This window comes from Rhinopithecus bieti, unplaced genomic scaffold (genome assembly GCF_001698545.2).
Source record: "Rhinopithecus bieti isolate Rb0 unplaced genomic scaffold, ASM169854v2 scaffold_44948, whole genome shotgun sequence".
NCBI lineage: Eukaryota > Metazoa > Chordata > Mammalia > Primates > Cercopithecidae > Rhinopithecus > Rhinopithecus bieti.
In genome coordinates this window covers 903821-924901 of record NW_016818762.1, presented here as the reverse complement: position 1 = coordinate 924901, position 21081 = coordinate 903821, and the positions used below count along the sequence as shown (strand labels likewise).

The 21081-nt window shown below is 41.4% G+C and overlaps 1 protein-coding gene across 1 annotated transcript in view; it reads left to right on the top strand.

Moving 5' to 3' along the window:
• Positions 1 to 21081, top strand: part of RYR3 (ryanodine receptor 3) — a 580605-nt gene that overhangs the window by 209651 nt on the left and 349873 nt on the right. Inside the window, exons 4-5 of the mRNA XM_017857433.1 lie at positions 18132 to 18206; positions 20810 to 20888. Of these exons, the coding sequence (XP_017712922.1) occupies positions 18132 to 18206; positions 20810 to 20888 (154 nt within the window). The remainder of the gene's footprint in view (positions 1 to 18131; positions 18207 to 20809; positions 20889 to 21081) is intronic.

The window sequence follows — 21081 nt, the reverse complement described above, 5'->3', positions numbered from 1 at the left end:
TAGTGAGGGTGGGAGATGGGGAAAGTACTGGGCCGTGTTTCTGAGTTCCATGATGTTGCTCTGGTGTGAGGGAGGAAAGTGCTGGACTAGGCAGGTGGGGTGGACATTCTGGCCTTGGTATTCCCACTGTCTGGTCCTTGCTGTGTCACCCGCAAAACATGGACTCTGAACTAAATGAGTGGCTCCTAAACATCTATCCCAGGATCAATGTCTACCCATGATGAAGGATTCCTAAGTCATCAGGAAAACGGGGAAAACTGATTTCTAGTACCCTTCCTGTATGGATGATCAGTTTCATTGCTGTGGTTGAAATCGTACTGGTTCTTGAACTTGTTCACTTGTAAGGCCTATTCTTGCCTACAGCTCATGCGTTCCATGTACTAAGTAGTTTTGCCCAAATACCAGATAGGTGTTTTGGTTAAAAACAAAAAAAAAAAAAAAAAAGCCTTAAAAAAAAGTTCTTAGTGACACCTGGATAGTCTGTTCCCTTGTTGGTTGTGGTTATTGGCCTCTTTCTTTGTGGATAACTGCCTCTGTGATGAAGAAAGAAAGGCACTTGATTTTAGAGTTTTTAGGCACCGGTTACCCCTCCTTTTGCTTTTGTTCTCGAGAGAGAAACATGCATTGGCACCAGCACTGGTAAGAATCACCTGGTGCCATCCTATTAAGGATGTGCAGCTGGAGGCTTGGTGCGCCACACCCCATTTCTCTGCTGCTCATCTGCCTTGAAAGGTGGAGGATAGTAGGCAGGAGAAGTGGGATGTTCCAAAAGAATGAACTGAGAGCTGACCCAGTGTAAATGAGGCCCGCACCACAGAGGTTTCTTCTAAGGAATAGCCTTTGCGCGCTTGCTTTTAAAGGCCCTCTCTCTGCTGACTCCCCTGAGTCCTGCTCTCTGCGTGGGGCCAGAGGTGGAAGTTATTCATGGTGGAACCATTCCTTAAAATATTCATTTTCATGTCTTTGATGAGCTATTTGAAAGGTAAGTTGAATGCATTACTTTTTTTTTTCTCTTTATATCTTCATAGTTTAGTTTCTAAAGTTATGACTTGGTTTTAGGAATTTTCAGAATTACTGCTAGGGTATACAAATCTCCAGTTATTTTAAACAATTTTTTAATTGATACATAATGTACCTAGTTTCAGAATACATGTGATAATTTAATACATTCATGTAATTTATAAAGACCAAATCAGTGAAAATCTCCGGAATTTATGTTTTTGGTGGGTACAAATAACTGAGTTGTAATTACTGAGGCATCGTTAGTTGATGAAATAGAGCTATGGAGCTGATTCTGTACAACCTTACCTCCACAATGATACTGTCTAAACCATAGAAGCCGCAGTTAATTATCTGACCTCAGGCAGCTGACCCAGGTCACCAGGAGAATGAGCAACTGCTGTTCCCAGGCAACCACTTGGACGGTGCAGGGCAGTTGAAGCAATAGGGATACGCAAATCCATGCTTTATTAGCTACACAGATTTCACTGAAAGTCAGTGGGAGAAACCATAGGTCTGTCTGCAGCTTTCCCAAACTCTCAATAATATAGTCTCAACCTGTTGTATATGGAACTCCAATTCCCCTTCTCATAACTTCAGTCTTTCCTATGGCACAAATCCCTTCTGAACTTCGTACTATGTCATTCCCCCAGTGGGGCTACCTAGGCCTCTGCTAACACTATTTATTGCATTTGCAGTTTCTTGTGAGATTTTATTAAAATGAGCTGTTCCCAGGGTAACCAGGAACGGTAAGTTCACTGGACTGAACCCCTGGTCCAAACAGATCCAATTCACACTGGTTTAGTGTTTCACCTTAGGTGTTTTGCTTGCAGGAATGTAAAACATTCTTCTGTTCTGCCAGTCTCTTTCCCCATTTGTCTGTCTATACAAATTCATCAATGTGCACTTTTTACTAATATATTAAATTCATTTTAATGCTATTAACAAAACTTAGTATTTTTTTGTGTGTGTGTGCATAATAGGTATCACTTCGCACTTCCTCACATTTACACTTGTCTTTCCAAACATATATCCCTGTATAAAAGGAATTTCTAGGGTGTCTGTTTTGGACTTCACTTCTTTTTCCCACATGGTACCCCTTGTTACTAAGATAAAATTCTAACAGGAAAAAAAAGCCTTTATTATTATGATTTTTTGTATTAAACTGTATTTAAAAATTGGTCGTTTCGATCCCTTTTTCTGAAGAGTAATGTCCTAGTTGCTGCTGTATCTTACAAAACATGCCAAAATAATCAAGAGGTTTCTGTATTCCAACTTCCCCATGTTTTATTCAGTAAAGTCTACTTTAATTTATCCTCAGGTTCTAGCATGAAATAGAGGCATGCCCACTCCCAATGATCCTGGTATTAACATATGTGTATATCCCTCTAAACCAAAAGACTCATACCTGTAAGACCTGCTTTTTTTTTTTTTTTTTTTTTTTCCTCCTCGTGAGATGGAATCTTACTCTGTCACCCAGGCTGGTGTGCAGTGGTACAGTCTCTGCTCACTGCAACCTCTGCCTCCTGTATTCAGGTGATTTTCCTGCCTCAGCCTCCTGAGTAGCTGGGATTACAGGTGTCCACCACCACGCCCAGCTAATTTTTGTATTTTTAGTAGAGACAGGGTTTCACCATGTTGGCCAAGCTGGTCTTGAACTCTTGACCTCAACTGATCCACCTACCCCGGCCTCCCAAAGTTCTGGGATCACAGGTGTGTGCCACCGCGCCCAGCCTATAAGATCTATTTTAAATGCACTCACTTGATCTAGGAAAAGAGTCTCAGGCCAAATCCAGTTTCTTCTTACAAATCTCAGTGGGCTTCAGAGAAAGGGGGATGCTGAGTCAGACAATATGCTATCCCTAATGTTCCCAAACCTCCCTGTAGCTAGGTCGTGCTGGCTCAGACCATCCAGTTTGTAACCCATGAGACCTTGCACAGCATTCTCTCCCAGATGGAGCTTCTGCAGTTTTTCAGATTGGCTTAAAAAAAAACAATAAGGAACAATAAAGAACAACCTGGGTTACCATGTTAACAGAATTGATGGCAAGAGCCAAACACATTACCCAGTGTTCTTCTACCTTTTATTATTTGATTATTATTATTTTTGAAATGGAGTCTCACTCTATTGCCCAGGCTGCTGGTATGCAATGGCACAGTCTTAGCTCACTACAACCTCCTACTCTTGGGTTCAGGTGATTCTCCTGCCTCAACCTTCCAACTAGCTGGGATTACAGGCATGCGCCACCACATCTGGCTAATTTTTGTATTTTTAGTAGAGACGGGGTTTCACCGTGTTGGCCAGGCTGGTCATGAACTCCTGACCTCGTGATCCACCCACCTCGGCCTCCCAGAGTGCTGGGATTACAGGTGTGAGCCACCGTGCCCAGCCTCTTCTACCTTTTAAATAACCTTTCTAATTATGTCTTTATAATCCAGTGATTGAAAAATAAACTTCAGTATGGGACTATTATAATTTGAACTAAGAATTCACTGCTGTAATGCTACATTGGAAACTCACTGTAATGTAATGTAAATGTACATTACAATGACCATTTCACACAATGTGTCACCAATTCCTGTTTTAGTATCATCTTAAATTCACATCTCTTTTAAAAACATACCCAGCGTGTTCCAAAATACAGTTGTCATTTTCTCTTGGATACTGAGATCCTCCTTGCTTGGTCCAAGGGAATACATGTTAACCTTTGCAGCATCATGGCTGATATCTTTGAGCAAACCCCTGCTTTCTTGCAGCAACAAGGTGGCCCAGTCTCATCTTAATTTTTCTACCCCAGGACATGACATTGTACAACTCTTTAATATCCCTGGTTCTGTTTCATAGAGAATATTAAAGATCAAACTCTGGCTCTAGGGATATATATTTATTACCCCCACTGTGACCCATCACAGGCCAAGCCCAATTGGCCTGAGATTGGAGGAAGTATTAGTTTGATACCAGCAGAGAGGTTAAATCACATTCATGACAGCATGATTTAATAATGGAGTAAGACTTTATTATTTTTATGAGGAACATGAATTTAAAGTTCACCATGGTTACTCCAATATACTTCTAGCCTCCCTTTTATTTCCTGCCTTACTTAAATATAAAAACTTTTTGAAATAACTTTTAGGTTCAGGGGTGCATGTGTAGGTTTGTTATGTAGGTAAACTTGTATCATAGGGATTTATTGTACAGATTTCATCACCTAGGCACTAAGCCTAGTACCCAATAGTTATTTTCTCTAATCCTCTTCTTCCTCCTACCCTCAATCCTCAAGTAGGCCCCAGTATCTGTTGTTTCACCTCTTTGTGTCCATGTGTTCTCATCATTTAGCTCCTGCTTATAAGTGATAACGTGGTATTTGGTTTTCTGTTCCTACATTAGTTTGCCGAGGATGATGGCTTCCAGCTCCATCTATGTTCCTGCAAAGGACACCTTCTCATTCTTTTTTATGGCTGTGTCATATTCCATGGTGTATATGTACCACATTTTCTTTATCCAGTCTACCATGGATGGGCATTTAGGTTGATTCCATGTCTTTGCTATTGTAAGTAGTACTGCAATAAGCATATGCATGCATGTGTCTTTACAGTAGAACAATTTATATTCTTTTGAGTATATACCCAGTAATGGGATTGCTGGGTCCAATGGTAGTTCTCTTTTTAGCTCTTTGAGGAATCACCACACTGCTTTCCACAATGGTTGAACTAATTTACACTCCCACCTACAGTGTATAAGGGTTCCCTTTTCTCCACAACCTCACCAGCACCTATTTTTTGACTTTTAATAATAATAGTAGCCATTCTGACTGGTGTGAGATGGTGTCTCATAGTGGTTTTTAGTTGTATTTCTCTAGTGGTCAGTGATGTTGAGACTCTTTTCACATGCTTGTTGGTCACATGTATGTCTTCTTTTGAAAAGTGTTCCTGTCCTTTGCCCACTTTTTGATGGAGTTTTTTTTTTTTTTTTTTCTTGTAAATATGCTTAAGTTCCTTATAGATGCTGGATATTAGACCTTTGTTAGAAGCGTAGTTTGCAAAACTTTTCTCCCATTCTGTAGGTTGTCTGTTTACTCCATTGATAGTTTATTTTGCTGTGCAGAAGGTCTTAAGTTTTATTACATTCCATTTATCAATTTTTACTTTTGTTCCAATTGCTTTTCGCATATTTTTTCGTGAAATCTTTGCTTATTCCTGTGTCCAGAATGGTATTGCCCAGGTTGTCTTCCAGAGTTTTCATAGTTTTGGGTTTTACGTTTGAGTCTTTAATGCATCTTGAGTTGATTTTCATATATGGGGTAAGGAAGGGATCCAGTTCCAGTTTTCTGCTATGACTAGCAAGTTATCCCAGCACCAGTGTATTGACTAGGGAGTCCTTTCCCCATTGTTTTTGTCGGCTTTGTCAAATATCAGATGGTTGTTAGTATGTGGCCTTATTTCTGAGCTCCATAAGAGCTTTTCTTCCCCCCCACTTTGAGGTAACAGAGTTCCCGTGGCCCATAGCTAGATTGTACTATGCTGTCTTTTCTCTATTATTAACATGGCACTTATGGAACACCTACTGTATGTCCTTTCCATCCTCTGGATTCATGGCACAATTTTCTAGGGTTTCTAAATCTTCTTCGGGTTCTTCAAGCTGTGTAAACAGCTGAGGATGCATATTGATGACTGGACAATGATATGGTTTCCAGTGATTTATATAGCCTGCCTTGGCTCAAGTCAGTCAGTTAATCTGTCTGTTTCTCTGGCACTTCCTCTCACTGTTGGCCATCACAAACTTCTTATCTTAGATAACATGTTTCCTTCTTCAGGCTTCTGAAGATCATTCCCAGTCAGCAGTGGTCTCTCTCAGTGGAAAGCAGAAATCAACAGCAGTGTTCATTTCAGTACCTAGCTGTCACATTACATTAATGGTAACCACCAAACTTGCTGCCAGTGGATTGAATTATTATTATTTTTTCTTCACTGGAAGAGGCAAACAACACAACTGATATTAATTTTATTAATTTTGTGGAGTTGGTTTTTTTTTTTTTTCAATTTGTGAACCATACTTGGTGTTTTTGAGCTGGCCGCTCCTCCTTCTCTCACAGGAGCTCTGCAGGTGCTACTTTTAATATGCCTTCTTTCTTTGCTGCAAAGCCTGCCACGGTGTCTTGCAGCTCACGGGAAGTCAGGTTTTACTGCCAGCCCCGGTAGGTTATCCTCCCATTGTCAGTGTGATAAATTTGCTCCCCACACAATGGGAGAAAATAGATCAGATGGTGCTCACTCTGTCCGGGTCCCAGCTTCCATGCATAGATCAGCAAAGGAGCTTTTTTATTTAACTATTATTTTTCCAGTTGACAGAAGAGCTCGTGGATGAGAATAATGCTTGGACCTAAGCCAGCCTCTGAAAGGTGGGCTTTGGAAAGCAGCCATGCGAAAAGCACTGTCCAAGCGTTAGACAACTCAAAACAACTCTGAGACACACTAGTCCAGCAGATACAGAGAGAAATGTAGAATGCTGTACTAAGAATGCACAATGAATGCTGAGGCATACCCTTAAGGGCTGGGGGTCTGCAAAGCACAGAAACCAGAGTGAGAACATAAGATCAGAGGTGACTAATTCCAGAGGAAGGTGACCAAGTAATAAGGGAAGCAGTCCTGCGAGCCCCTTTCCCCAGCCTGCTTTGTGCTTTGCCATTAACTGCATCTCTTCCCAGGCCCTGCAGCGTCCACACTGGTGGGGAGGGAGGTCTAGAAGGCATGGGAGGCAGTTAAGGAAGTGTCCGGCTGACCTTTGATGTGGTGAAGACAGGTGGATCTGGGGTTGACCATGGTGGGCCTGAAACCCTTCTGAGAAGCTTACCTCGAGTCTTCACCACATGTAGATTTTGTAGTGGGGACTTGTGTCTTTCTAGCTATCATATATATAGAAGCAGAGTGGAGAGAGAAGCAGAGAGAGTCAAACATTAGTCTCAAAGTTAGCAAAGGCAATCAATCATGTTTGTTCTTTGCTTCTTTGGGGTTCTGGAGAAATATTAAAAGGAAAGTCAATCACTGGTCCAAAAGGATGATTCTGAGAACAGAGAAGTGCTTGCTGACTGCATGCATCATACATGAAGGGTCCTGTGTGGCTAAGTCCCAGAGGGGTGACTGTCAAGCCTGACTGTGCATTTGAATTACCTGGGAGCTCAGACTTCACCGTGGGCCCACCAAATTGGAATCTTATGAAAATGACCCAGCTTTTACGTTTTTTTTTTTTTTTCTTCTTTGGTATTTATTTTTAAATCTCCACTAGTTATTCCAGTCTATAGCTGGGATTGAGGGCCACTTTTCTAGAATGAAATCATGAGAGGTTCAGAAGAATGATGTCACTGCCTTCAGAACAGCACCTGGTCCGTGGACAGGTACTAAGTATTAGGAGCATCTGTTCTGTCTGCCCCCAGGCCCACGTACACGGGACCCCGGAGAATCAGCCTCTTCACCCAAGGGCGCTTCATATACTTCGAGAAAAAAGCAAGTTCGCTGTTGGTTTTGCTTGGGAATATAAACTTGCCCCCATGCTCATTATGTGGATATAGAAAAAACAGGATGAATCAGTCTCCATCTAGCAAAATCATAGTTGAGACCAGTACAACAAAGATAGAGAGATTTAAAAAAAATAAAGATTGGTTGTTACAGGACATCCAAGGGGAAAAAAAACCCCATGTAAGTTGAAGGAGTGCAGGAAAGGGAGAGGAGGATCAGATAACAAAATAGAATCCAGTTGACTTTCTGCTTTATAGCTTGTGTAGGTAAAGGTGTTACACCCAGTAGTAGTCAGCAGGGTTTTATGATTTAAAAAAAAAAAAAAAAAAAAAACTTACTCCTATTTTGTTATCTATAAATCCTCAGGATGAACAGTGAGTTTTTTATAGAGAAACAGTAGGTTAGAAACAGTGTTCAAATTTTCATGTCAAGATCATCAGACCTTTTGAATGTTAGACTCTTTGTTGGAAATATTCATTATACTACATTTGGTGAATGGAAATAATTGGGCAGAGCTCTTAGTATTGACCCTTTGTGGTCACTGGTCCACCGTTTCATCTGAAGCCTGATGAGGAGGAGGAGTATGGGTGGTTCAGATAGAAACCAGAGCAGTGACTGGAAAACAAATTTGGCTGACAGATTCCTCTTATGCAAAGAATGAACTTGGCAACATCAGATTCTTAATCTGTTAGCTACAGGAGAAGGTGGGGGGAACAATTTGGAGAAAAAAAATAATAGCCTCACCTCTTTCCAAAGCATACTTGTCATCAATCTAAATGTCATTAATACCCTGACAAATATCTGGCGATTTGTTCTTTTAAAAGACACCATAATAAGAAACATGTGTTAGGGCTGCCATTTTGGCTCTCTGTTCGCTCCATGGCATCTGTGTTCAAAGAAAAGCACAGATGTATCCGGGATGACCTTGCCCAATTTGGAGGCATCCCAGTGACCACCTTTTCCCCCTCAATGGAAAATGCTCATCCGTCTGTTTGAGAAGCAGTGTTTGAAAAGTATCCGGACTAGTGGGAAAGTCATTTAATTTGTTCCTCAACCGTTGTGGATTGGGACAAAAGGGCAGGAAAAGGGTAGCAGAAATCTACATCAATTCTCATAGGGCAAAGGCTCTTAGTTTTAAAGTCTTGGAAGGCAGGGGGTTCCCCAGTTGTCTTCAGTTGCACATTTGGAGTTCAAGTCTGCACCACCCAGGGGACCTTCCTACAGCTTTAGGTGCCCACAGGAAAGAATCAGCTCCAGGTCACCATAGCACCTCCTTTGCAGACTCCAACCCATCTGAGCCATCTCGCAGATTATACCTATTCCAAACTTGTGCGAAGCAGAATCTAAGTAGGTGTTTTCCCGGAAGAGACTACTGGGGTACAGGTTCTTGCTGCAAATGATGCCTGTGACTGAGCATTTACAGCTTCTCAAATTAGGCTCTGGACTTTCATCCTTTTGTTCTGAAATCCTTCCATGTGGCTGTGAAACTAATGACACGAACAAAAAGGAGATTGCACAACCTTCTCATCCAGGAAAAATAATTCCAGCACTTCCAAGAGAGGGTTAGCCGGATTCAGTAAATTATAAACCATGGGAATGGTAAATTTGACATTCAGTGGTGGGCAGAGGGGAATGGATTGTTTGATATTGCCTCTGTTTTCCTTGCTTAGTGACAAAGTTTATGTATTTAATAAATCAAAGGAGTGCCTGTCTGTGCACTGCTTTTCAAGTATTCTTCTCTTTCGTCCTGTGATATGAGGAGACAGGAAGAAGGCAGTACGGTGGGTGTCGAAGGTGAGGCTCCCTGGAGTCAAGGTCACTCTACAAGAGCACAGCAGCAGACAGAGTGACTGCCATAGGTCCTTCTGCCACTAGATGCAGCTGACTTTCTTTTCTGGGGTAAGGGCTGTCCTGTTGTGCATTGCAGCCTTTGACATTTGGTCCTGTCTTTTTAGTAAGGCAACTGTTAGCTGATCAAGTAAGACTGCCATGATCACTGAATTTGGGGGCAGTAGTGCCATCAGATTCTGTGCCTTCCACCTGTTTTCTGAACTTCATTAAGATTCTATTTCACGGCCAGGTGCAGTAGTTCATGCCTGTAATCCCAGCACTTTGGGAGGCTGAGGTGGGCAGATCACGTGAGGTCATGAGTTCGAGACCAGCCTGGCCAATATGGCAAAACCCCATCTCTACTAAAAAAAAAAAAAAAAAATTAACCAGGTGTGGTGGCATGAGCCTGTATTCATAGCTACCCAGGAGGCTGAAGCAGGAGAATCACTGGAACCTAGGGGACAGAGGCTGCAGTGAGCCGGGATTGTGCCACTGCACTCCAGCCTGGGCAACAGAGCAGGACTCCATCTCAAAAAAAAAAAAAAAAAAAAAAAAAAAAAAAAAAAAAATTCAGTTTTCACTGATCTCTCAAGATGCCCATGGAAGATGCCAGGGATGTTGCCGCCTTTCAAGCGTGTTTATGTGAAGGACCTGTTCTGCTCTGGCTGAGTTGGTCCAGGCCCACCTGGAAGATTTCTTAGTAGGGGAAAAGCCTCTTCCCAGAGTGTCCTGAAGTCAGTGGCTCAGGCACCTCTGACTGTCGGCTTTAGATTCATATGAAGCACGCCATTATGAGTTGAAAAGGGGTCAAAAGCATGACACCTTACACTGTATCGTGTTTTATACTCCAAGATTGAGAGCCACAGGAGGTAGGTAGAATCTTTGTTCAGGTCAGGAGAAGGAGGGCTTGGCAATTAGCCAGTTGAGGATTGAAGTATCTCATCCAAAAAAGGTGGTGAAGAAATAAGTGTCCCACACTGGGCTCTTCGGGGTTTCACACCAGTTTCAGGGAGTTAGGATGCCTACGTGTACTTAGCGAGCTCCTGTTGTCTCATTCTCTGGCTGTGACTCCTCATCACAAGCCATACTCATCTGTGCACGTGCCGCTCCCACCCCTGGGCTATGCCGTCTAATTCCTAGTCGACTACCACAAAATCCTTCATTAACTATTAATATCATTAAAGAAGAAAAAAAGGTCCCTGTTACCAGACGTTTACAGTTCAAGGCCTGTTTGGAAAATGCCCCATCAGTTCCTTTGGTGTCATTTGAGCTGCAGAGGTGTTGTCTAGCCCTATTGAGAGGTGAAACCAGGTGGGCTTCTGGGTCCAGTGGGGACTTGGAGAACTTTTGTGTCTAGCTAAAGGATTGTAAACGCACCAATCAGCACTCTGTAAATAGACCAATCAGCAGGATGTGGGCAGGGACAAATAAGGGAATAAAAGCTGACCACCCGAGCCAGCAGCGGGAGCCAGCAGCAGCCACCCGCTGGGGTGGCGTTCCATGCAGTGGAAGCTTTGTTCTTTTGCTTTTCACCATACCTCTTGCTGCTGCTGACTTTGAATCTGCACTACCTTATGAGCTGTAATGCTCACCGGGAGGGTCTGAGACTTCATTCCTGTAGTGAGCAAGACCACGAACCCACCGGAAGGAGTAAACTCCGGACACCCCACTCTTAAGAGCTTTAATACTGACCGCGAGTCTGCAGCTTCATTCTTGCAGTCAGCAAGACCAAGAACCCACCAGAAGGAACCAATTCCAGACACACTATCTGTCCACCCCTCCTGGAAGAGCAGTTTGCTTGAGTAGGATCTTTTGTGTTTGACGAGAAGGGAGTGATCCACTAGCCTGTAGTGGTAGGACAGGGTAGATCTAGAATCTCACAGCTGAGTGAGGCAGCCTTGAGAAACAGGGAATACACCAAGTCCCCAGAAATAAGAATGGGGTCTAAAGTGAAGAGTCCACAAGGGGCAGTTAGAGGAGCCAATGGCTTTGGGACCCAAACTGCAATGCATCCGTGCAGCAGGAGATGTTGACCATGGAGTCTGGAGCTGAGCCTAAGGGAGCTATGGGGAGAGGCTCAGGTGTCTTCAATAAAGACCACCTCTCTAGCATTTCCATGTAACACCAAGGGTAAAGAAAGACTGTGAAGTTAATGTCTTAAAAGCACTGATGCTAGATATGTGTCCCCATCTGCCTTTCAGGTAGGTAAAGTCGTTTCCTGAGGATCCTAGCAAAGCAGTCGCACCCACAAGCAACTGAAGGTATAGGGAATAGACAAAATACTTTTAAAACGCTGTGTTTCATTAAGCACATGTACCGTGTTGCACTGCCACACACACTCTCTCTACTTTTGCCCAAAATGATGATATAGTAATAGTGTTAAAGAAAATTTTGAAAAGGAAGAATTCGGTGGTTCTGCAACCAGCCAAATGGCTATTTCATTTTCATAGGTTTCCTTATTCTTGCCTATGTGTAATACTTGAAGGCATTTTGTTTTCTGCTTTTTTCTTGGTGGCATATCATAAACGTTCTTCTGTGTTTCCACATAACCTCTATAATTGCCTTTAATAAAGCATAGAACATCCTGAAGAAGCCTCATAATTTACTAGATAATACTTTTCTTTGGTATATTTAGGTTCTTTCCAGGTTTTTTGTTTTGTTGCACCTATTATAATGCTCTTATCACAGCTGGGTACACACTTTTCTTTGCTTGTCTTGAATTGCTCCCAGAAGTAGAACTACTAGAGAAAAGGTTATGGACTTCTTTATGGCCCTTTTCATGTATTTCCACATTGCTTTGCAAAATGGTTGTACTCCATACCACCTTTCCTGGAATCGCATCGACTGAATTGCAACTCTGACAGCATTAAGTTTTTTCCCACTTACGCACATTTTGCAGATGTAAAATGATATATCAGAGTTGCTTTAAGTATCATTCCTTTCATTGCTAGAAAAGATAGAATCTCTTCAATATGTTTGAATTTTCTTCTAATATGTGTCATTTATTCATATTCCTTGCTGACTTCTATGAGGCGTAGTTTTTTTCCCTACATTTCACTGAGATAGTAGCCCTTTTGTTACAAAGTCTTTCTGTAGTCTATTAAATGTTGGTGTTTCCATTGTTCTGAATTTCAGTAATTTCAGTAATTTTGGTACAATCATATCTGTCTTTTACTTCTTTTGTGAGTATATCTGATGCATCAAAGCATGGATAAGTATTAGGTCTGTAAAGAATGGAGACTCTTCTGTTGCATGCTAGTTTTAGAATTTAATTTTAAAATGAAATATTTAATTATGTTATCCATCCATAACTTATCTTTTTGTTTCCTGTGGATCTTACTGAAAGCTTTTCTGATTTGCCATCCACATCTCACAGAGGCTTGTGCTTGATAACCCTGCCTTTCTCCTGTTGTACTGAAATCTGCCTTGTCATATGCTTCACTTTCATATAGTCAGACCTGTTTACGGGCTGTCTGTATTGTGCCACGTTTCTCTCTTTGAATCAGAGTATCAGAGTGAATTAATGAACTTGGCTTCATAACATTTACTAAACCTTGGTTCTTTTCAGAATAAAAAATCCTTACTGTTTATATTACCAGATTAGTTTTGTAGCAGTTTGTGAAATTGCAAGATATCCTACTGGAATTGTAATTAAAACCATATTAAATCTGTAAGTTAAATTTAGGGGAATAAGCAGTTACAAATATTAATGTTCTCATCCTGTAGCAAAGTACACTTCTCCAGTTCATCAAATCAAATCTTATTTTATACAATAAGGTTTTGTAGTTTGATTTTAAAGGTTGCATTCACCTTAGCAGATTTCTAAAACTTTAATATTTTGTGGAAACCATGAGTAGAATCTTTCGTTATGCTTTCTAACCGAATATACTAGGTGACTTGCTTTTGTTTATTTCTACTGTTAAGTATTATTGTTTTCTACTTTATAGGGCATCATTACTGTTTAGTTGTCACTTGTATCAAAGGAAATGCAAACCTCCCAGGCAATGTAAAAGAGCTTCATCCTGTTCAGGAAATACTGTTCTGTGACCTTCCAGAAAGACTTAGTTCTTCTATAGCCTAAAAGAGGGGAACTGAAGTGAGGTGTGAAAGGAAGAGAAAATTAAAGTGCACACATCCATGTTTGGAAAATGACTTCATCCCGTGTAAGACCTCCTAGGAATATGACCTTCCAAACAAGCTCAGCGAGGAGCCTTCCTGGGGCCTTGGAATATTTCTTATTGCCTAGGACTCCCAAAGTGGAATTTAGGGTTCAAGATGTTAAAGGAAGTTGGTTTGGATCTCTAACAATATTGAAACATTTGTGTGTGGCTGGATAGAAGCATAGTCCCCTCCCCTCCCCTCCTTAGTTGCCATATCTGGTTTATCTGACTGGGAAACAGTATCCTCTGGGAACTACTAGAAGAAATGCCAGTAACGGAAATTAATTCTGCAGTTATGGGCAGGAGGATTGAGTTAATGAGCTAGTGGAACATTTTTCGTCTGGACATGGCATCAGGGCCTTTTACCAGCATTTCCCTAATCCACCCCTATCCTGTGAGATGTCCTTCTGCCAATGACAATAACCAAAGTCACTTGTGGCAGGAACAGGACTGCCATCCTGATAAAGCCTCCCAGTCTTGAGGTCTGGACATCCTTCGTGAACAGACCCACACAATCTACTATGTAGCATATCACACCTTTCCTGGACTGCTATTCCAGAATTAGTATCAAACAATGAAAAGAATGAGTAGAATTTGTAGTTAGACCCAAGTTCAAATCCAAACATGTTGCTTACAAGCTCGTCACAGGACTGTTTCTTAAATTCACTATACTGCTTTTTTTCCCATCTGTAAAATGAAACCGAAACCACCACCTCCCCTAATTACTTACTCATTCAGGAAATATTTAATGCATGCCTCCTATGTGCCGGGCACTGACGTGGGCACGGCAGAGGATCCAACATACTCATGGAGCTTATATTCTAGGAGGAGAGAGAATAAATTCATATTAAAAATAATAAATACCACATGAGATAATAAAGCAGAAAATGTGACAGAGTAAGGGTGATTGTTCTTTCAGAAGGGTTGACCAGAGAAGACTTCTCCCATGAGATGATTGAGCACAGAGCTGAATGAAGGGTGGAAATTAACCATGAGAATATTGAAAGAGCATTTCAGGCAGAGGGAAACACATGTACAGAGGCTTTGTGGTGGGAACATGCTTGTCTGAAAAACAGAGGAAAACCAGTATGATTGGAGCAGAGGATGTGATAGAGAGCATGCTGCTGGTAGTTGAAGTTAGAGAGGTATGAGGGAAACAGGTTGTACAGGGCAGTGATTTGCAAACTACAGCCAACAGGCCAAATACAGACTATGGCCTGTTTATGTACAACCCTTTAGGTAAAGGAGGTTTTAAATGTTTAGAAAATGTTTTTTAAAAGTTTTTTAAAGGGCAAATTCTTTAAAAAATAAAATAAGGCCAGGCATGGTGGCTCACTCCTGTAATCCCAGCACTTTGCGAGGCTGAGGTGGGTGGATCACCTGAGGTCAGGAGTTCGAGACAGCCTGGCCAACATGGGAAAACCCCATCTCTACCAAAAATACAAAAATTAGCTGGGTGCGGTGGTGCATACCTGTAATCTCAGCTACTCAGGAGGGAGGCTGAGGCAGGAGAATTGCTTGAACCTGGGAGGCAGAGGTTGCAGTGAGCCGAGATTGCACCGCTGCACACCAGCCTGGGCAACAGAATGACACAACTCTGTCTCAAAAAAAAAAAAAAAAAAAGGACAGTATCATATTTGGCCCACAAAGCCTAAAATATTTGCTATCTGCCCTTTTACAGAAAAAAAAAATTTGCCTGATGCACGGCCTTAGAGACCACAGTGAGGACTTTGTACTTGTATTTTAAGTATGGTAGGAAGCCCTTGGGGGTTTTTGAGCCAGAAAGTAACATGACGTGGTTAACAGTTTTTGAAGGATGTCTCTGGCTGCCATGTTAGCTCACACTGAAAGGAGGAAGGGCAGAGCAGGGAGCACAGTTGGAAGGTCAGTCATTAGCACAACCCTGATGAGACCTGGTGGCAATAGAATGGACTAGACTGGCAGGTACAAGGTGCTGAGTAGTGGGATACAGAGTATATTTTGGAGGTGGCACCAAAAGATGCTTTGAACTAACTAGGGGGTACGAAAAGAAGAAAGGAGGGAAGGATGACACCAAGATTTCTGGTCTGCTCACCTCTCGTAATGCTGTCATGGAAACGGAATGAGACAATGATTTTTTTTTTTTCTACCTCTGTGGCTTGATCCTTCCATTTCTTCCACCATTTTGCAGTCAGGGTTTCCTTTCTATGGTACAACTTTGATTGTGGCACTGTTATTTCAAAAATCTACTCCAGTATCCTGTTAGCTGTGGAACAAAGTTCATCCATTGAGCCAGTCAGTCTGAGCCCTCCGTAATCTGGCCACCCCTCACCTACATCCTGTGTCATGTCCTGTCACTCCTGTTCATCCACCCCACCACAAACCAGCAAGTGGTCTGCGAGTCCCCATATGTGCTTTATTCTTTCCACTTCCGGGCCTTTGCCCACATATGCTCTTCTCTCTTACTATGGAGGTGTGTCAACAGTCCTACTAGAATCTTGTGGTCTACTTTTACGATAAAGTCATTACATGATACCTCTTTATCCTCCTAGTCTATTTCAATATTCTTTGCCTTCACCTATTTTAATAGTTATTTCCATGTGTAACATGATTTTTATACACAAATCTTATCCCCCATCATCAAACTTCAGAAAAGGAGACGGCATAGCACATAGTTAAGTGCCCTCACCTTTGTTAAATCCTGACTGTGAACTTGGGACCTGTGTGACTTTGAGCAAGTTACTCAATCTCTGTAAGCCTCAGTAGTGTGTGCCCAATGGTAGTAATCACCATGATGATAATTATCAAAAGCTCTGTGGGAAAACCACTTCTGCAGTTCTGGCACTTGAGGCTTGCTTGTTCCCTGAAAGCAATGGTTCTCAAAACATGACCCCCTCGCCCCGCCCAGCTTTTGGGGATCAGTGACTCTTAATCCTTCTTATGGTTACAGAGTTGGTAGGGACAAAGACGAGTTGGAGGACGGTAGGAAGTATAAGCTGGTCAGTGGATCCGTTGGAGATGTAGGATTGTTTGGGGAGGACACACCCATAGTGTAAGCCATCACGAGCCGTCAGTTAACTTGTAATAATACAAGCGGATAAGATCAATTTTTGTTAGATTGACAAGATGTGAAAATTACTTGGTATGTCTAATTTTAATATAAACTGTTGACGCATTTGTAAATAGAGAAACTAAAGTTAGTGCAAATAATTTCAAGAAATTTTAAAATGTTGTGAAGAGCATTGTAGTTCCACACAGTATTAAAACCTGGAGAACACTTAACTCTGTAGCTGTGGGAAAAAGCGCAGCCGCATTTATATTTAGTTACCGGCTTTTTTGGAACATGATACCACGTTTATCTTTTTTCTCTTCTTTAGGTTCATTATGTGACATGAAAAACCATCTCTTTGACAGAGTGATTCTGTTAATCCAAATAGAGTTGAAATAAAATTACTCCGGGCCTTGTCCTCCACACTACCTGATTCCGCTTCCTCCATGTTGCTCACTGGTGTGGTTGCAGGTGGACCTGGGAGAGGGGCAGAGCCTCAAACCAGTCCTTGGGCTGCCAGTCTGTAGCTCTGAATAAAATGGACTGCATAAGAGATGTCCTTGAAGAAAAATGCTAGAATTATCTTCATAATTAATTTTTATCTCAAGCTTTGGATTCTCTTTCTGTGCATGTTTGGGGAGGGGAGGGCCTATGCTCAAATATTTTCTCCTAGAAGGAGTGTGTGATCAAAAACTTTATTGCTGGTTAGCATGATGATACTTAGGTGAGAAGATGGAAATGTTGATGCCACAAAATCCTAGAATTTTCTGTAGATTTCCATTTTCTATGCAACCTACTCACCTCTAACTATAATAAATTACAGTTTTGTCTCCTATCATGTACTGTTCAGTTCAGCATGGTGACGTGTGAATCAGATTCAGGGAAAGAATAACAAACAGACACCATTGGCTTTATGTTGGGCCATCTCTCCCTCTCATGCCTCCCTCTCCCACTGTTTGGGCAGCCACTGAGCAAATAGCCAAAGTGGAGCTGCCTGGTGAGGCAGAGAAGATACCTAGATGGTCTCTCACCTGAAGGATCTATTTCTGCATAACTGGTTACCCTTTTAAAGTCGTGGATTTCAGAGCCATCTCTCGTTGGTGAGATCTGTGTAAGAAGGACCCATTTAAGGGAGTGGGCAGAAGGCCTAAGTGCCTCGAAGGGAAAAGACTGCATGGCACAGAATGTGACCATGTGCCTGCCTGCCATGCTGCCTTTGTGTTGTTAGGCTATGGCTACATCACATTTGTTTCTCTCTCTCACTCTGAACGCTTCTGAGAAGTTTCAAAGGAAGGTAAGCAGTACCTGTGTCATTTACATGCTTCTCTGGTAGAACAGCTCTGGGTTTCTGCTGATCCTGGGCAGAGGCCATTTCTGGGAATAGATTTGTCCCCACACACCCTCTCCCAAGGATGTTGCATGGCTGTGGTCACACGTCTCTTTCTGCCCGTAGACCGGCCACTTGCTTCTGGAATGAATTCCTTAGGAGCTTTGCAGTGGGTCTTTTCCTGGTAGTCTGTCTCCCAGAATTGTTGTGCTGCTTGGCTTCCAGAGAAGCCACAACTGCCCTGTGCTGACCTCATTCTTCCTCATTCCCACAGGCAGCACAAGGAGGTGGCCACAGGACCCTGTTATATGGCCATGCAATTCTCCTGAGGCACTCTTTCAGCGGAATGGTAAGCAGCTCCGGTGTCTACTCTCATCATTCAAGGAGGAGGGAAAACTGAAGAGGGGAGAAGTACAAGAAGCCAGCAATAACAACCTAACAGCAGGAACAATTAGAACGTAACTAATTTTAGCACATGATCCTCTTGACATGTCCTTCATATGACCTACCTCAATTTGCAATAATTGCAATTATGTTTTTTGTTTCATCAATGTCTGATACCCCACCTCCAACTCCATGAGGTACAGGGCCATGTATCTTTTTTATTTTGCTAAACCTATAACCCCACCAAATACAGTGTTTTGATATACTAGATGCTCAATAAATATTTGTTGAATTGACGAGTGATCAAATGGCTTATGGAGTAACAGATCTCTTTAGTATACAAGGATAACCAGTATAGAAGAAAAACCAATAAAATGGAAATTTTGTGACAGTTCTCCTCCTTTACCTATCTAAGAGAAATAGAATGATACTCACTGTTTTCAGTCCTGGGAGAACTTGCAGGTTTTATGCTAATTCAGAGACAGGAGGAAGACAAGAGGCAAGGTAGTCACAGAAAGCTTGCATGGCTATTACTAATCAGAGATCTAGAACCAGAATTGACAGAAGGATGATGCCTCAATGTAACTTGAAAAAATTGCTACATTTTAAATAAATATAAGTTATTTATAATTTACCAAAAAATTATAATTTTATAATATTTTAAAATACAGATATTGTCGTTTTTGCAGGGAGTATTAAGGAGAATATTATTACTCAATCAAGTATAATATATGCCACACCAATAGTGTATCATCCTCACTTTCTTTCAGTATAAGGAAGCCTTGTCATTTTCCTTTAGCCCTAGTGGAAAACTGATACATTAATTCAAGAGTATTTCCACACATTTACACCAGCGGCATGATGCAAAGTTCATCTCAAGGCTTGAACTATCAAACTGACAACAGGAGCAACAGCTGCCTCTTAAATAATTCATTTGCTGCAGCATTTTTTTTTTTTCTGAGCACTGGTGAGAAGCTGACCTTTTCAGCCTGAACATTCGTCTGCTGTAGTCCTTCATGGCAAAAGACGAAAAACAAAAATGGCCAAATGGAAGTGTATCCAAGTAGGAGATGGAGACGTTATTGAGAGTAGGGAAACTTTTGAACCCTGATAATATCTGGAATTGACAGGTGATACTATCTTTCAGAATCTGATATTTATCTATAGGGTAAATAAAACTCCAACACTTCTCTTGACTTAAATGTAATAAACAGAACTTCAAAAGCATACTTCTATGGCTTCACAAACAGGCTAATATCCTGGTAGTGACACAAAGACTTGCATTATTTATCATTAAGTTTACCTCTCCTAAAAAATGTTCTACTCACAGTGAACATATACTCTCTACCGGTGAGCTCCTTTTAAGCACAGCTATGGGAATAAAGCCTGTAAGATACGACTTTGTACATTGCAATGATTTTCCATCTTCCTCTTGCAGAGAATTAGAACTGTGGCTCAGAAAGCACATCCCAAGAGCTTACCTGCCTCTCAGTCTAATTCTAAGATGAGCTGCTGTGCCCATCAGTGAAAGAGGCCATGGGATTCTTTATTAAGTTAGTTTAACAATCATTTTTAAGTTTTACCTGCCCATGTATCTTTATAATAAGAAAAAAAAACATTATTTTGAGAAGCTTTAAAGCTCCTAGAAAATTTGAAAACCAAAATAGAAGTGGGAGAGTCATTCATGGCCCCGACACTATCCAAAATCAACTTCTGTTTCATTTTGTGTAATTCCTTTTAGTCTGGTTGCTACACATTTAAATTTTGGGGTACATGTTAACTCATAAATGTACTATTTTATATATTACTTTTTAGCTCAATGTACTGTAAACAATGTTCCAGGCTATTAAACACTCTTGATACTCTTAATAATGTAATATTATATAAAATAGAAGTATCAAAGGTTATCTAGCTTTTTATTATTGTTGATCATTTATGTTCCATTTGTATTGTTCCTAATTTAAAAGTTTCTCAACATCTTGAATATTTCTAACTCATTTCTGTAACATATAGTTCTATACATTAAACCACTGAGTCATCAGATAAGAGCATATTTGAGGTTTTATGTGTATCGTAAAAGTATTTTCAGCTGGGCATAAGGTGGTTCACACGTGTAATCTCAACACTTTGGGAGGCCAAGGCAGGAGGATCACTTGAAGCCAGGAGTTCAAGACCAGCCTGGGAAACATAGCTAGACCACATCTCCACAAAATTTATTTTAATTAGCTGGGCATGGTGGCACACACCTGTAGTCCTGGCTACTTGGGAGGCTGAAGTAGGAAGATTGCTTGAGCCCAGGAGTTTGAGGCTGCGGTGAGCTAGGATTATGCCACTGCACTCCAGCCTGGGCAACAGAATGAGACCCTGACTCTAAAAGTAATAGGAAGAATAATTAAAAATGAAAATATTGCATTAAGGCATGTACCAATTAACTTTCCAATGAGCAAGATAAATAGAGCTCTCTTCACAGTAGCTCACTGCTGAACTTAACTGGAAGCTAACTAGTGGTAAGATGCCAAGACCCAATGGAAGAGTGTGACTTCACTAGTATTCACTCTTCTTTCACAGTATCTAACATGCTTGACTACATCAAGATCCCAGACAGACAAACTTGCCTTTGATGTAGGTCTACGGGAAAATGCCACAGGTGAGTCAACATTCCCAGGTTTCTTGAGTTCAGTGGGGGTCTTGGGCTAAGGGCTTTTGAGAAGGACCCTGAATGTGTTACTCATTTGGGATTCCAAACCAAACTGGTGAAGAAATAGGTCTAACAAAATTGCAGAATAATGGACTAGAGAAAAGATGTGTAATGGAAACACAGAAACTAGGAATGAAGGAGA